The sequence below is a fragment of the Sceloporus undulatus genome, chromosome 6, assembly GCF_019175285.1.
Source record: "Sceloporus undulatus isolate JIND9_A2432 ecotype Alabama chromosome 6, SceUnd_v1.1, whole genome shotgun sequence".
NCBI lineage: Eukaryota > Metazoa > Chordata > Lepidosauria > Squamata > Phrynosomatidae > Sceloporus > Sceloporus undulatus.
The window spans coordinates 85,043,060-85,061,032 of record NC_056527.1 but is presented as its reverse complement, the minus strand read 5'-3'; the positions used below and the strand labels follow the sequence as shown (position 1 = coordinate 85,061,032).

The 17,973-nt window shown below is 43.8% G+C and overlaps 1 protein-coding gene across 4 annotated transcripts in view; it reads right to left on the bottom strand.

The window, feature by feature from the left end:
* Positions 1-8,778, bottom strand: part of TLK2 (tousled like kinase 2) — a 46,309-nt gene extending 37,531 nt beyond the window's left edge. Inside the window, exons 1-2 of one of the 4 annotated variants that reach the window (XM_042475178.1) lie at positions 8,234-8,778; positions 220-302 (exon numbers count right to left, since the gene is read on the bottom strand). In XM_042475178.1, the coding sequence (XP_042331112.1) occupies positions 220-300 (81 nt within the window). In that variant the 5' untranslated portion in view covers positions 301-302; positions 8,234-8,778. Of the gene's footprint in view, positions 1-219; positions 303-6,479; positions 6,499-8,120 lie in introns of those variants that run through there. The other 3 variants (XM_042475176.1, XM_042475177.1, XM_042475175.1) reach the window with 3 other exon arrangements.
* Between the last annotated feature and the right edge of the window lie 9,195 nt (positions 8,779-17,973).

Sequence of the window (17,973 nt, the reverse complement as noted above, 5' to 3'; positions counted from 1 at the left end):
GATTTCCAGTTATTTTGATAGAATATCTGGTTTCTGAACTTTAAGAACAAAAGCTGCTTCAACAACATCTTGATCTATCATGAGAAGAAATATTTAAAATTACACTAAAACACACACTCAAAATTCTAACAATACCTTCAGAAATCTAATAAAATGTTACTAATTAAACACAAAATAGGGGGTGTGCATTTAATTGCATATGGCTGCACTCCTACTCACCTTCGCAACACCTGCTCCAGTAAACCTGGCTTCCAACAGTTCCTGCCGTCGTGGGTCCAGGCTGTGCAATTCTTCCATCATATCTGCTCATAAAGAAAAGTGAACTTTGTAAAGACATCCACTGCTACAACAGGTAAAAATTAAAGCTTGTCACAATACTGGTGAAATCTACACATCTAAAGAAACAGTGTTAACTGACAACACACAGCTTTTGCATCACACCAGTGTTGCCATTTTAGGGTACAACCATCCCTTAAACTATACCTATCAAGGTACCATTTCAATTTCTGCACTGTCAAGTTCTTTCTTAATTGACATGTAGTTAATACACATAATATAAACACATCTGTTATATCTAGTGTGCTCCAAATCCTCTTTCTCTCATTAGCAAAGGACTACAGAAGAGCATTTTAAACATAATCTTACAAATAGGGAACACAACAGTAAGACCAGCAAGGTAAAAAGATCCACTGAAATCAATGGAAAAGATTAATAATAAGGGCTTGGCACGTTTAGTCTGGATTCAGCCCTCTATATTTTCCTATGTAGTCAATCCAGTAGGTGTGCTATGAACATCAGTATCTGGAAAACGTACTTTAGCAAAACTGAACCACTTTATGCCATCTACTCAACAAATATGGGGTCAGATGTTCTGTGTTCCCCCCTCCACCACATGCTAGAAATAATTTATAACAGTTAAATAACAGTTAACTTATTAAATTATCAGGGTCGGATCCTCTCCTACCAAATGAATAGGAAACTGGTATTACACCAAGCACTTGTGGTCCATTCTAGACCAAGCAGTTTCCTAAATTTGAGTAACTTATTTTGCCTTATCATAAATTCCATTTTTGGTGATCATATCATTTCAACAGCGCTGTACTAGACATTTCCTATTTTTTTTATAATACTTTTCCTTATAATTGTGTTTTTGTGTTAAAAAACCCCCCACACAACTGCAAAGCAATTTGCACCCAACATGTAAATTTTAACTTAAAAATTAATTCTACCTCCAAAGTTAACTTTACTGACACAGGAATTAACATTCTCATAATACAAATGTGTACTATTGATTTCTTATTAGTTATTTTCTTTAGATTTTTAGAATATTTTGGACTGTTTCCATTATTTCAGTAGGCAGTTTTTGGTTTCAGTTTTGCTTTCTCTTTTATTAGAACTTACACATTTCAGGTATTTGTCTTGATTGATTTGCAGTCCTCCAGTTTTGCTCAACACTGCAGTATGGATTAACATTTTAACATGAACATTTTGTAGTCCAATATACTTCAGTAGTTTTTGTGTTAGACTACAAGTCTTTTGGAATGTCATGCCAATCAATATTTTTATTTCCAGCTAAGACTTTAAGAGTCTCCACTGGATTTCAATTGTGGGTTGATGCTCTGAAAACAAATAGTGTAGGAGGGCATAAGTAGTGCAACATTTAAGCACTTCAGTCCTGTGGAACACACATGAAAGAGGAAGGAAATGGGAGTATTCATTTTTAAGCACCTGTTTGACCCCAGTATGTTCGGGGTTTTTTTTAATGGTCCTTGCAAGGAACAAAGGAGCACTGAGAACACTATGCTTCAAATGACTCTTGATCAAATTATTAACACGTTTCCCCTGGGTAGTTCAAAGTTACCAATCAATATTCAATCATTAATCACATTTCATATCAACTACTAACAGGGAACATGACTCAAAACTGGCCTTTCCCAAGATAAAATATTAGAATTTTATTCTCTTTTGAGAATCCTGGAGCTTCTATGTTTAGTAACCTTCCTCACAAGTCCTGCAATACAGTGATGTGCCATTCTGGATTCTGCCATATCTACCAATGCACTAGCCAGTGTTCTCGAAATGGGATCAGAGGTTGGATAGGCATCTTTCAGGAATGCTTTATTGTGTATTCCTGCATGACAGAAGGTTGGACTACATTCCCTTGAAGCCACCTCCATTTCTAAGATTCTATTACCTCTTTCCATGCTTCCCAATGAACTAAGAGGCCTCTGACATTATTCATTCAGAACTCCCAAGGAATCAGATGATCAAGCCCTTACCATTAGCCACATATGTTTACATGCACAAGTACCCTTATCCCAAAATGAGGCCAATGTGGACTGGACATGCACAGTCCAGTGCATGTCCTTTACATGCACTGAAAAAAAACCCAACAAGGAAGGTGTAGTGAGAATCCACCTCTAGAAACTCCTTGCTGCTATTGAAACTACCAACGAAAAACAAATCACATCAGGCACCCAGAATGAAGTCAACCAAGTGTGTGTCAGAAAGAACATAATCAATGTAACTAGTAGTGTCGATGAAAAACATTTCAAGATGTCTTTACTTCTATTTTATTTTCAAACACAAGAGAGATAAATACTTAAGTGTTTCCAGACAAAAATGGTCATCAATTGCAGAACAATACAACTGTTCCTATTCTGCCCTCCACCATGCTACCTCCCTCAAATTTTACAGTGCTGAAAGCACCACAGAAATAAAATATGGATGGATAACAAAGGGAGATGAAGTCTTTTCTTCACCTTTTCCTTTAGTGAATAATAACCCAAACAAATGTGCCATGAGCCTGTTTTCTGAAGTTACCCATCCATGAACACTGAAGCAGAATCATGACAAAAAAAGGAGAGGGGAGTACAGTAGTTAGAACTGCTGAACAGTCTCCACTCATCTTTAAAATATATAATAACCAAACAACTCACTTTCAAAGAGGTAGAGCAGCAAAGTGCACTGAGCCCAATGAGTCATATATTCCTAAATGCACTGTCCCCAGAACTATCTGTTCCACTTTCATTTCCAACTAGAAGATAAAGTATTGACTCTGCTTCTAGCACATGCTTACAAGGAATATTCCTGAAGGGCAGAAAACGCCCTTTAGAAAGAGGAGTAGGGGAAAAAAACCCAAATACGGACATCATAACATTTATGTGTGCTCTCCATTCTTCCACCACCAACACTTTAGAATGATGCTGCAGAAGAAATAACATCAGCAGATGTTTTTTTAAAGTTCATCAGTCAAGAGAAAGAGCAGGGCATTTTTAAACTATTTCACAAACCATTTGGGAGTAGCGAGTACACTAGAAACTTTGCAAGACAGTCCTGGGTGCTCTTACTGAGTTGGTGTGTGGGATGTTTCTGGCCCATTCACAAAATAGTGCCTAGAAGTCAAACTTTTGTTGCTGTTGTTTGACTTCAAGATGTTTCTGAACTATGGTGACCCTGAGGCAAACCTATCTGGTAAGACTAAAAAATACGCAAAATGTCCAAAAACCTTAATATGAGGCAGCCGCAATGTCTGAGGCCTAAATCCAACTGCTCATCCCAACTTCAGCAGATTCAAAGAATCAATGTGATGTACTTAAGTACCAATGAAATACTGGTTGCACCCACTCTTTTTATTTTCTAAGAATGTCTCTAGGTTCCACATAAGAACCAGAAGAAGTCTTAGAAATAAAGATGGCACTAGAGTTCAGTCTTTCATTCTTTAGCATGCTAGCCAACCAGATAATTTTTAAAGAAGCCAAGGAGGGAAGGAAGCCTATTTGCTACCTGTGGGCAGACTGGTGCTCATAGATACCATTTTGGAAACCTCATATCTGATGCAATACTGTATCAGAATATTTAAAAGGCTGCCTTTATCTGCATGGAGACTGCTTATTCCCTAAAATCTTCTGGAGTGGCTCTCCTTCATGTCTTGACAAATTCCTGGCTGTGCATCTCTGGGAAAAGGGTTTCTTGTGGCTTACTCAGGCCTGGGAACTCCCTAAGTAGGGTGACTCGTCTAGACTTATGGGCCCAATTTAAAAGAAAGGTGGCATATAGATAAAATAAAATAAAGTCAGATCAAACCAGAACTGTCACTGGAAGCCCAGATGGTCAAATTGAGACTGATGTACTTTGGTCACATAATGAGAAGGCATGGATCACTAGAAAAAACAATAATGCTAGGAAACGTAGAGGGTAGAAGAGGGGAAGACCACATGCCAGATGGATGGACTGAATTGGGGGGTGCAGGCATGGATTTGCAGGGTCTGAGCAGAGGAAGATAGGGAGTCTTGGAGTGTCTCATCCACAGGGCTGCCAGGAGTCAATGTCGAAGGCATGCAGCTAACAACAATAAAATATAATAAAATAATAGCAGCCTCTTCTCCATCTTAATCTTCCTTTGGTGGACTTTCTCTGCAAGGTCAGCATTTGAGCAGTTAAGTTCTTCAGTTTTTCTCTCTCTCGCATTTTGTTTGTTACTTCCTTTATCTGCCAACTCTTGTCTCCTTTTAGTTGTTAGTAACCTGGCAGTTATTATGATCTTATCCACTCTGAACATATTTTAATGGCAAGGAAGAATACAAATATCTACAGTAGAATGATAGTTAGAAGAAATCATATTTTGACTGGAAATATATTTTTCTGGAAGTGATTCCCAAAATAAATTAGTTTAGGATCACATGTCTTTTAGAAGAAGAATTCTGAGTACAGGACTAATGCTGAACTTTTAGATCTCTTGAGACTACTGAAAACAACTCAAAATGCTACAAGGTTACAAAATGAAGTCTGTAAACATGACACAACTCCCAGCCCTGATCTGAAACACTGGGCCTCCCCATTTGGCCTACAAAGTCTTCCAAGAAAGCTCTCTCCTTCCCCAGAAGGGAGCACAGCTCCCAAATGATCCACATACTGGAAGTATAGGGTTGTTGGGAAGTATAGGGTTGTTTTTTAAAAGAGTGTTGAGTGAAACAGCAAACAAATAAGTTACACATTTGAGAAGCATTCCTCAAGAGTGCAGCTCAGCCTACTTCATCCTTGCCTTCATCCTTCATTGCCTGGGAATGTGAGGTGAGATCAAAGCTGATTCACTCAGGAGTTCATGCTTTTAAGGTGCTTCCAGTGCCTTGAACTGGGGTACCCTGAGGGCTTGAGCACTGATTCTTCAAAGTACTCTCCTGAGATCCCATTGACTCTCGCCTCAACTGCCAAGGAAAAGTGAGGGCTAAGCAAAGACAAATTAGTGTGTGTAACTGTGATGTGTGTGAATAAGGAGCTAGAAAGTGTGGACAGGGGCTGCAGTGGATCTATACATAGCAAGGATAAAGTCCCAATGGGGTTCTTACCTGGGGCCTTCTGAATTCTTAAAGCATGCTAAAATCGGGGAAAAGTATACGTACATATTATAAACACGCTTCTGATCACCCCTCATGCGGAATCCCATGAAGTAGGAATTGAGAATTTGTAGCCCAAACCGGTGTGCCTCATATGCACTGGGGGAATGCAAACTCTACCCCAACATTATAACTAGTTTCCTAAGAAATACTCCTACATACACCAGTACATACACTGTTCATTACTGTGGAATGGAAGTGGGATTGTGTTGCACTGACGTCCTGCTTGTAAGCATCCCCACAGACATTTGGTTAGCCACACAACAGCATGCTGGACTAGAGGTCTGTCCCTGTAAAAAGCATTGTTGAATCGGAAAATCAGTATGCAAAGGGATCTCGCAGCACCCTTGAGATGGTGGTCCAAAACACACTGCAGAAACAATCCAGTTTGAGGCTGCTTTAACACCCTGGCTCAATGCTAGGGAATCCTGGGAACTGTAGTGTGAGACATTTCGCCTTCTCTGTCATAGAGCTCTGGTGCCACAATAAACTACAATTCCCAGGATCCACTACCATTGAGCCAGGACAGTTATAGAGGTCTTAAACTGGATGATTTCTGCAGTGTGTTTTGGACCATAACCACATTCTAGCATCTGAGGAAGTAACTCTATGGTCAACTTTAACTAAAAGTCACACTGAAAGACCTAGAGATTCCTAGAGAGGACACTCCACTGGGCATCTGAAGCTCCTCCAGCACAGTTCTATGGTCAGTGTCTGTCGGACATTGACCACAGAGTTGCGCTGGAGGACCTAGAGATTTCTAGAGAGGTGGGAAAAAACATGGTTTTTGGTATTTGCGGTTTCCCTGCATTCACAGGGGTCTTGTGTCCCTAACCCTAGCAAATACAGAGGGACAAGTGCATTAATATTGTTAAAGAAAAGGCTGTTATTCCTCTTGCCCACTCTCCAGTGCTACCCAATGGCCCATCTATCATAGATCAATGGGACCCACCCCTCGGCACTCCAATGAAGTGACAGGCCAGATCCTCCCTCTTTTCCCTCCTACTTCACCACTATCAAACTTAAAAGAAAAAGAAACAACACACACACATATACACACACATACACATTATAACAACGTACCCAAACTTCCATGTGGGGTGAATGCCACCACCAAGAGTGGCCTCCCCTCCCCAGAGGATCTGGTGGCTGCCATCTTAATACTACAACACATACACAAACTCTGCCCTCGGGACACACCCGAAAATTCCCACACTTTTAGGCCCAGGCTTCAGCTGCGAAAGCTAGGCCCAGAGACAAATCCTTGCCGACCACATGCCCCCCCTTTAAAAGAAACACAACACCCCAAAGCACATGGTTTGATGCTCAAGCTGCCCCCTCCCCATAGGAAGTTACCATGGCAACGCTGGTCCTTTTATCTCTCTCTTTCTCTCTCTGTGTGTCCCCCCACTCTATTTCTTTCTTCCCTCTTTCTCAGGCCTAAAGGACCCAAAGCAGCCAGCTTTTCGCCACCCGAACACACAGATCCCCCCCATTGTAGCAAAGGCCTGGGAGCTCCAGTTTGCCCTTGATGATCCCCCCCCAAAAGTACTACAACTCCCCTTGCTTATCAGCCCACTTCAAACTTTGCAAGTCTAGTTTCAACCATCTTTCTTACATTTTTGAAAACATTGCACATTCAAAAACATACTATTAGAGTATTTCACTACAAATACATGATGCAAACCCTCCCACGTTCACCTCTTCTTATTCTTCTGTATCCTTCTATATAACTCTGTGTGTTACCTGATCTTTGTAGAGACCAATAGGCCCACACCATCTCCCCCCCAATTTGATCCTTTCTTACTATCTGGTGTTACAGGTGGGAGAGTCATAGGTCCAAACACACACACAACACACACACAACGAGGAAATAACGACCCTGTTTGAGACTGCTTTAACTCAGGGCTAGAGGGGAATCCTGGGATTTGTAGTTTAGTGTGGCACCAAAACACTCTCCGACACTCAAATGCCTCACAAAACACTACAAATCCCAACATTTCCTAGCCCTGAGCAGTCAAAGTGGATTATTATCATTACTATTAGTATTATTATCATCTCTGCAGTGTGTGTGTGGTTTTGGGGTGGTGGTGGTTAAAGTAGCACTTCATAAAATGGTTCAATGGATGTTTGTGTGTGTTGTGTTGTCTGTGGGGGGAGGTTGTGTGGTTTTGGTCCCCCCCTAAGAAACTGAAGACCCCTTTTAATATGGATTATGTGGCTTGGGTCCCCCTTCAGTTTCTTAAAGGGGGGGGACGACGAAAACCACATAACCAACACCCCACAAACACAACACAACACAACCATCCATTGAACCATTTTATGGCCCCCCAAAACACACACACTGCAGAAATAATAATAATAATAATATAATAATAATAATAATAATCCACGTTGAGGCCGCTTTGACTGCCATTCCTCCTCCTCCTTCTAAGGCCTAGAATGGATACACAGCCGAGTGTGTGTGTCTATATGGGAACCTGTGCCCCCCACCCACCCGCCCCAGCGTCACCATGGCAACCAAAGCCCCCCAATTTCCCCCTCCACTGAGGCTTTTCAGGGGTGCCTCAAGGCCTAAAGTAGCCCCAAAAGATCGAGACAATCCCCCCCTTTTGCTTCGGTTACCACAGCAACTCAAACGGCGGCGCGGCGAGGCCTAGTCAGGAACATAAGACAAAATAAGGATGATGATGATGATCATGATGATGATGATGATAGCAATACCTGAGGCGTCGTTTGTGGTGGCTCCCCTCTTAGCTCCGAGGCCCCTTCTCTTATCTCTCCCCCCCACAATGACCCCCGAGGCCTAGGAAGCAGCAGCGAGGCCTAGTGCTCACCTGCCCTCCGCCTCGGAAGGACGACGGGAAAAAGCAAGCGGCCTCTTCCCCCCCTCGAATGAGGAGACCGAGGCACGGGACGCGGTCTCACCTGCGTCGGCCAGGCTAAGCTCCGCTCCTGGAGAGAGAAAACGGAGGGGGTCCCCCTTCCACCACCACACACTATTATTCTTTTAGCCTTAGTTGCTTTTTGCCATTAGGAGACGATGGAGAAAAGGAGGGGAGGCTTGGAGGTGGGAGGCGTTGTTCTCCTCAGCACGGGCGCGCAGGCCGCAAAAGCCCCGGCCTCGCGTAGATCCCACGCCGGGCAATGGACGCCTTTTCCCGGGGAGGATTGGGCGACCCTCCAGCTTCTTGGAAAGGCTCAAATAGACAAGGGAAGCAGGTGGCACGAAGGAGGGGGATCCCCCTTTCACAAAAGGAGTCTATTCAGGTGTATTTATGATGTGGGGGGGCGGCACCCCACATTTGACTTCCCCCCCTCCTTCGCCCTATAGGACCCCCCTTTCCTATATTTCGCCCTTAGTCATTTTCCCCCCCTAAGAGCCCGGCCCCCGGATCGATTGGTGCAAATATATATATATCTATATCTATATCACTTGTGAAAGCGCGGGTTGTCTCGCGAGATTTGCACGGGGTGGTGGGAGGGGGAAGGCTTGGGTTGTGGGGATGATGATGATGGTGAGAGGGAAAGGTTGGAGGGGAGGGAAGGGAAGAGGTCAGTGCAAGGAGGTGCTAAAAGGCCTGGGTGGGGCCATAGGGAAGCAAGGAAGGAAGCAAGCAAGGAAACAGGGCTGGGATGAGGATGATGATGATGATGATGTTTTGTTAGGGCCAGGCCAAAGGGACAATGAGGAAGGAAGGCCTCATGTTGTGGTTGTTGCTGCTGCTGTGTGTCTTTAAGGCATCTCTGACTTATGGCCACCCTGAGGCAAGCCTAATAATGAGGAGGAATTTAGACTTCAGCCCAGAAAACCTCATGCTGCCAACTTTTCTTTCATTGAGTCTCAAAGGTGCTACAAGGTCTCTTTACATACTGGCATCAGTTGAACGAAAGGAGATATAGCTGTGTTAGGATGCCAGCCACAGATGCTGGCGAAACGTCAGGAAGAAAATCTTCTAAAACATGGCCACATAGCCCAAAAAAACCACAAAAAAACAATGGATGCCGGCCATGAAGGCCTTCGACTTCACATACAGCTGTGTTAGTCTGCACAGAATCAGTATGTGGGGGGAGAGAGAGAGATCTTGTAGCACCTGTTTGAGACTAACTGAAAGTCAGTAGACTTCGGCCTCGGGAAGCTCATGCTGCCCGCTTCTTTCGTTCAGTTAGGAGGAGTTTATCGCACGACGGGAGGAATTGCTCTTAGTTTTGAATGGAAAGAAAGTGGGGCCAGAAAGCATTCACATGAATTCGCTAGTTCAGTGAATTTACATGAATTCGAATTGTGTTCGAACTGACTCCCCATTGTCCAAAAATAGCTTGCCATTGCCCGAAATTGCATGTGGTAGTCTATCATGCAATAACATGAAACCCCATGATTGCGTTCGGACTGACTTCCCTTAGCCCAAAATTGCGTGTGGTAGTCCATCGCAATAACATTAAACCCCATTATTGTGTTCGGATTGCCATTCGATTATACTTCCAATTTCCCTTGTCTGATAAACTTCTTAGTCTCAAAGGTGCTACAAGATCTATGTACATACTAACATCAGTTGAGGTTACCATTTTTACTACAGACTGAAAAAACCTGCAGGCATCTGACTAACATCTCCAATTGTTTGCTCTTTCTTTCTTTCATTCATTCATTCATTCATTCATTCATTCATTCTTCTCCTGTTTGGTTTGTAACATCTTCTCTGATGAAGAAGCCCATGGAGCTTCAAAAGCTTGCAACAACTATATTGTGCATTTCGAACAATAAAAGTATCACTGATGGATTTTTGTTTGCAACCTCAGTATACTTTCCTCCACTTTTTTTTTTAAAGACAGAGGTTTCCCCATGAAATCTCTTTGCATAGTTAAGATTTCCAGTCTTTCTCATGGGGTTTTCTTGGCAAGATTTGCTCAGAGGCTTGCCATTGCCTTCTGCCCCCTTCCCCTGAGGCTGAGAGAGTGTGACTTGCCCAGGGTCACACAGTAGGTTTCCATGGCGTGCCTCCAAGTTAGTTCTGACTTATAGTGACCCTGAGGCAAACCTGATCATTAGGAATTAGACTTAATTCCCAACTCCAAGCTGTCTTGGAGGAAACCGATTATCTAGACCCATTTCAAACTGGCTTCAGAGCGGGATACGGAGTTGAGACTGCTATGGTCGCCTTAGTCGATGATCTTCGTCTGGGCATCAAAGGGGAGATGTGACCTTGTTGGTGCTCTTGGACATCTCGGCGGCTTTCGATACCATCGACTATGGTATCCTTCTGGGACGCCTGGGGGAATTGAGCATCGGAGGCACTGTGCTCCAGTGGTTCCAATCCTATCTCTCAGGAAGGTCCCAGATGGTGAGGCTGGGGGATTGCTGCTCCCGTAAAAGGGAGCTAACATGGCATCCCACAGGGCACCATTTTATCCCCCACGCTGTTTAACATTTACATGAAACCGCTGGGACAGATCATCCAGAAACATGGGGCTCGGTGTTATCAGTACGCTGATGACACCCAGATCTATCTCTCCATGTCTCTGACTGCTACAGTGATTAAGGATGGCACCTCTCCTCTGGATGCCTGCCTGGGGTCAGTAATGGGCTGGATGAGGGAAAACAAACTCAGGCTGAATCCGGAGAAAACAGAGGTACTTGTGATAGGTACCCCAAGTCCAGGCAGGGAAATTTGTCATCCAGTCCTAGACGGGGTTATTCTCCCCTTAAAGGACAAAGTTCGCTGGTAACCTCTCGGTTAGATTTCTGTAATGCGCTCTACATGGGGCTACCTTTGTACTAGGTCTGGAAGCTTCAGCTAGTTCAAAATGCGGCAGCCAGGCTGGTCGCTGGAACATCCAGGGCAGACCATATAACCCCGGTACTTGTAGCACCTTTTGAGACTTACCAAAAGGAACAAAATTGACGGTGTGAGCTTTCTGAGACCAGTCTACTTCCTCAGATGCATTAACATCAGTCGAATTGAATGATAACATCAAGGGACACTGAAGAAGGTCTCAGAGTGCATGGCTTTCATGTTCATAGACTCAATCATAGAGTTGGAAGAGACCACAAGGGCCATCCAGTCCAACCCCCTTCCATGCAGGAACTTTCAATCAAAGCATACCCAACAGATGGTCATCCAGCCTCTGTTTAAAGACTTCCAAGGAGGGAGACTCCACCACACTCCGAGGGAGTGTGTTCCACTGTCGAACAGCCTTTACTGTCAGAAAATTCCTTCTAATGTTGAGGTGGAATCTCTTTTCCTGTAGCTTGCATCCATTGTTCAGTGTCCTGTTCTCTGGGGCGGCAAAAAACAAGCTTGCTCCATCCTCAGTATAACATCCCTTCATATATTTAAACAGGGCTATCATATCACCTCTGAACCGTTGCTGCTGCTGCTGTGTGCCTTCAAGTCATTTCTGACTTATGGTAACCCTGAAGCAAAACTAATCATGAGAAAAAAACCGTCAGTGATAGAGCTGGGGATGTTTAGCCTGGAAAAGAGACAGTTAAGAGGAGACAGGATAGCCCTGTGAAGGGGTTTCACACTGAGGATGGAGCATGCTTGTTTTCTGTGGCTTCAGATACTAAAGGCCCAAACAGACAAGCCGAAATAAAGCTGCTTCGGGTCACTTTGGAGGTATGCTGCTTAAATGACACACGCATCATAAGAGGCCAGAAGCTGCGCTCCAGTCCTTAGGACGAGCATGGCTTTGGCTTGGCTTCTGGCCTCTTAAGACACATTTAAACAGCATACCTCCAAAGTGACCCGAAGCAGCTTTATTTTGGTTTGTCTGTTTGGGCCCTAAGACACAGAACAATGGATGCAAGCTACAGGAAAAGAGATTCCACCTCAACATTAGGAGGAACTTCCTGACAAGAAGAGCTGTTCGACAGTGGAACACACTCCCTCAGAGAGTGATGGAGTCTCCTTCTTTGGAGGCCTTTAAACAGGGCCCGGATGGCCATCTGTCGGAGATGCTTTAATTTAGATTTCCTGCAAGGCAGGAGGTTGGACTGGATGGCCCTTGTGGCCACTTCCAACTGTATGATTCTAGGGTCATCATGAGTCAGGGCCTATTCAAAAGCAGTAAACAACAGTGCATGAAGTGCAAGAGTGCCTTTTCTTCACCAAGGGGTTTGAATTTTAGCTCCTTTTTCTCATGAAGATCATTGCAAAACGAGGACTGGATGTGTAGGTCCAGGTCTGTATAGAGGGGACATATGGGCATCAAGAGGTGGATCACAGAATCATATTGCTGGAAGAGACCACAAAGGCCATCCAGTTCAACCCCTTGCCATGGAGGAACTCTCAGTCAAAGCACCCCTGACAGATGGCCATCCAGCGTCTGTTTAAAGACCTCCCAAGATGAAGAATCCACCATTCTCTGTGGGAGTATGTTCAAATAATTTTTCCTAATGTTGAGATGGAATCTCTTTTCCTATAGCTTACATCCATTGTTCTGTGTCCTAGTTTCTGGAGCAGCAGAAAACAAGCTTGCTCCATTGTCAATATGACATCCCTTCAAATACTTAAACAGGGATATCGTATCACCTCTTAACCATGTCTTCTCCAGGCTAAACATACCCAGCTCCCTAAGTCTCTCCTCATAGGGCATGATTTCCAGACCCTTCATCATTTTGATCATCCTCCTCTGGACATGCTCCAGTTTGTCAGCTGCTGTTCCCTGCCATTCCTGATCTTCAAATGGATTCTGTTACTGCAAACTCACAGAATGATCCATGGCTTCCCTACTTCTACTTGGCACATTCATGCAATTGTCTATCTCCTGTGTATGGGAACTGACTTCCTCCTCAGAAACTTCCTCTGTGTGTTCCCTAGCTAGGACAGTCCATTCCGCTCTGTCCAAGAAAACATCTTGCTTTCTAATGTGCTGACGTGTACATACCTGGGCCTGCAGTTGCTGGACCTTCTCTTCTAACAGAGATACCAAGTTGAACTTGGTGCAGGTGAAGTTACCCACATCCATAGGCAAGAATACAAATATACCAAAGCTCCCTCGCTGTCTATATTCAGTAGCTTTAAGTAGGCACTGAAACAGGACTCTGGGCTTCCCCCTCAAGACTCTGTTAAATACCCATGTAAAACATCCCTGTTGACCTTGTCTTTTCGCCAAGCTCCAGAAACTGGGGTTTAGCTAACATCTGTGCAGAGCCAGGATAGTGATCTGTTGATCAGAATGTCTTTCCATCAAAGACAGGCTGTGTGTGTGTTCTGTTACTCAAAGGGGTCCAGGCATTGAAGTATCAGCTTGGTAAATGCAGATTGGGAAGGGGTTCCTGTCTGTTGATGTAAGTGTGACTTACAGTGACACATCTGGATGAGGAAAGGTAGAGATATACAGTTGTACAAGGTTACACTAAACACACATATGAGAAAGTAGGCTCAAATCTACAAAAGATGCTACCAATCTCTTTCTGCTAAAATCTACAAAAGATGCTACACTTTCTTTCAGCTAGTTACTATAGTCTCAAAGGATCTTTACAAGATGCTTTTGGATACTGACAGTGACACAAGTTCAAAGACATAGCCATGTTCATCTGGGAAATCAGTATGCAAAGGGATCTTGTAGAAAGACTCTGGATCTTGAGATCTGTGTCATTAAGTTCCATTGTTCCATTAAATTCTGTTATCTTTGCTTGCTTCTACTGGTAGCTGTCCCTTAAAATCTCTAAATTGGCATGGAAGGAATTTCTCAGCTCATTACTCAACTTAGCTCTTTTCTGTATGTTGCAGTTCTGAGAATCTGCTTCAAACAATGTACCTGCCCACTGGTTAGAGCTCTTAAGAAGCTATGCTACAGAATACTCAGAGGGATGCAGGATGTCAAAGACTGTATTGGATGTAAGGGTTCTGCTGCTGAGGTTGAGATTTTAAGGGACAGCTACCAGTAGAAAGCACAGCCAGGGCTGGGAGCTCGAGTACTACATGGCTAAGGAGCACACTATAAAGAAGAGGAAGCCCCATAAGGGGGACTAGACTGAGGAGAGACAATAAGCAGACGGGAGAGAATAGCTGACACAACTAAATGTAACTCTGCCAAGGTGCTGAGCTTAATTGGACATAGGATTTAAGATGGCTGTGAAGGGGTGAGCAGGCTAAGGAATTAATGCACTGTGCATGAGTTTGGACATTAAGATGCCATTTTGGGTCCGAGTGATAGGTGTGTGTGTGTGGGGGCTGTCTAATCTGTAGCTGTGACTAATGCAACTCAGGAATTCCACAGCCACATAATCACAGATTTGCAGTCCAGAGATGCTCATGCCACTTCTCTTCCGTCAGGGTTTCAGGTGGCCTATGATATAGACCTCTAGCACAAGTGAGAGTTTATACTTCAAGTCTGTATTGTACACTATTCTGTGCATTTTATTTTTTCCTTTGTGTAATGTTAGAGGAGGGGCTTGTCTAGCAGGGGCTGGTGCAGGAAGGTCAAAAACTGTTGAAAGAGCTTGCAAGCACATCTGGCTGACTCAGAATCCTAGAATCGGGGGACCACAGGGACCATCAAGTCCAATCCATGCCATGAAGGAATACTAATCAAAGTGCTCTCAACAGATGGTCATTTAGCCTGACTGAAAACCTCCAAAGGAGGAGACTCCACCACACTCCGAGGCAGCATATCCCACTGTTGAACAGCTCTGATCATCACAAAGTTCCTCTTGAGATTTAGGGGGAATCGCTTTTCCTGTAGTTGGAACCCATTGCTCCTTGTCCTAGTCTCTGAAGCCGTGAAAAACAAGCCTCTTCAATATGACACCCATTCATATTTTTAAACATGACTATCATGTCCCCTCTTAACCTTCTTTTCATCAGGCTAAACATTTCCAGCTCCCTAAGCCACTTGCTCCTCATTGGGTATGGCTTCCAAACTTTCACTATTTTGGTCGACCCCCCTCTGGACACACTTCAGCTTGTCAACATCCTTGGATAGCCTCGGTTTATTTTGGACTGTGCCTTTTTTGGGAGAGATGAGTGATGGCAGGTTGGGCCAGCAAATGCTCCCAATTTTCTTACAAATACTGTGTTGGGGGCCAACACTTCCCATTCAAGCTACATCCCCCCCAATCCTTTTAAGGGCTTCAAACAGGAGCCATACACTCTTGAAAGAGTGGCCAACCTGTCCTACAGTATGGGGAATAAAGAATTTGGGAGGTGAACCAGTGACCAAAGATCTTCCTTTATGATTCTGTGGTAAAGATTAAGAATAATTTTCTTTTCACCCATGGGATGTGGGTGCAGCAGAGAAATAGGTAATGCAAGAACCAAGACAGCTGCCAACATCACTGAGGCTAGCTGATGGCTACCTGAAATACTGAGATTATATGTATAGAGGAATGTGTGCCTTGAAATGTGTTTTGAGGCTATATGGATAAGGCTTTGATTTGAAAAAGGGCCTGCCCAAGCAATAAAGGGTGAAGTATTAGACTCCATGTGATGAGCACTACTTCTAGGCACTGGGAGACCAACAACCATTTGCCTTCTCAACCTCATGTGTATTCACTCCTCCCACCATCTGCTAGAACTGTACACAATGAAGAGTCCACTGGAGCTCACGTGTGACACTCTTCACAAGGTAGTGAAGCAGAGCAGTTCTCTGCAACAAAATGAAAGACAAAGAATTTGCTGACCACAATTTAAAAAAAAAAAATCTGCCATTTCATTACAACTAGTATACACGTTTCATAGAATGGAAGAACCTTGGCTGCATGTCAGCTGAGACCCTTCTCATGCTGACTGGAAGGCCGAGTCTCACTTACCTCAGTCGTGAGCAAAGGTTTTGCAGCTTACTGGCTGCTTTGAAGTTGAAACTGGTAAGGTAGGGGGTGGTGGGCAGGTGGGCCAGTGAGGCTGCCACTCTTGAACAGGGCATCAAGGAGCTGTCCACGGTGCAGGTGCTGATCTTCTCCAAAGAGGTTCTCTCCCAAGTGCGATTTCCCACTTCTTGTCTCATGTCTTAGTAATTTGTTTCCTGTGACATACTACTTAGATACAGGTCCCCCACTGTTCAAGTGGCTATTCTGTGTACCATATTGTATTCATGCAGAAAACTGGTCTTCAAGAACAGGATAGAGGTCTGGAGATTGGTGCTAGTGAGTTACTGTAGTTGACAAGAGGCAGGTGCTGCCATTGGCAACATAAAGACAAGAAAGTGCTGGGGGGGGGGTAGGGAGATCAGAAAGAAGCCCTCTGGCAGGGGATATTGCTGTTGTTGAACTTCTGGCCTTGAAGGGGGAAGTTGGGCCAGAGATACTGAAGCAGGATTAGATCTGCCCTTCATTTACCTCCAGGTTTCTAGTTCTCACAGCCTCTCCTCAGCATACTAGAGACATACTGGACAGAAAATAATAGTTTTCAGCATTTATGCCAAGATGCTGTTACCACCTTTCAATCCACACTTGTAACCATCCAGAAACAGGGTCAGCTGGACCACATGCAGGCTTTCTCTACTGCTCAGCAGGATTTGTCCATAACCATGGAGAAAAATTAAAGAAACATGCCTTCATGTTTGTGACTTTCTGCAGTAACTCTATAGTAACTAGCCAAGCATGTACTACAGGGTGCTTCTTCATGGTAATATCTGGTTCTGCTAAATGCTTATCTTAATAGCAGTGGAGGCATTTCCAATATGGACACCCTTCGTAAGCACAGCAGACCTATAAGCCGTTCAAATACTGCATTCTTTTTACTGCCTTTTCCCTCTGAAGTACAGATATTCTTGCCTCTTACTGGCATCCAGAAGTAGTAACATATACTCCTCTCTTATGCATGAATACTCAAAGTCCCACTGAGTTCAATGGAATTTATTCCCATAGAGGATTATAATCATATAACACTTTCCCAGGATTAAGTCCCATTAAAATCAACAGCACTTATTTTCAAATTACCTTGCACTGGATCAGGATGCAGAACTCTCTGTGATACTCCAGCACTTGCATTCAATGAAGGGTTATTCCCTACTGAACTCTGAACCTCTATTGCTGCTGGTATGGTCAGCAAGATCATTTTTTAAAAAAAAATATATGTAGCAATAGCTAAGTCAGTGGAGAACAGCTATAATCCATTTGAACAGAGCAAACTGAATTAAATCAGGTTTCTCATTTTGAAATTATTTTCTAATTAGTAAAGCATACTAACTGACTGTATTTGGAAAATATACTGTTCTGAAACTTATGAGTTTAAACTTCGTAAAGAACTTTTGAGCATCATCCAAATTGTAGATGATTGTGTCAATCCTTTTATATCATTACTGTGTAAGCAGATGTTTGTGCAGTTCTCATTCTGTGCATCCAAGGATACACATTGCTAAATCCTAAATTAGTTCCACCTAGAGCAGAACCTCTGAATCAATAGGAATTTGGTAAGTCAACCTTCATGTGCATTAATGTGCCTACTCCTGTTAGAACAATTGGAAGCGGCAAAGAGCCGCTCCTTTTTGTGCTGGCAAAAAGCCGGCTTTTTCTCTCCACTGCAGCCAGAAACCGGTTTTAAGGTGCTCCAGCGGCATGCGGCATATAAATGCCGCGATGCCGGAGCACCCTTAAGCGGCCCATGTCCAGGCAGCCTGGCAGCTTGAAGCT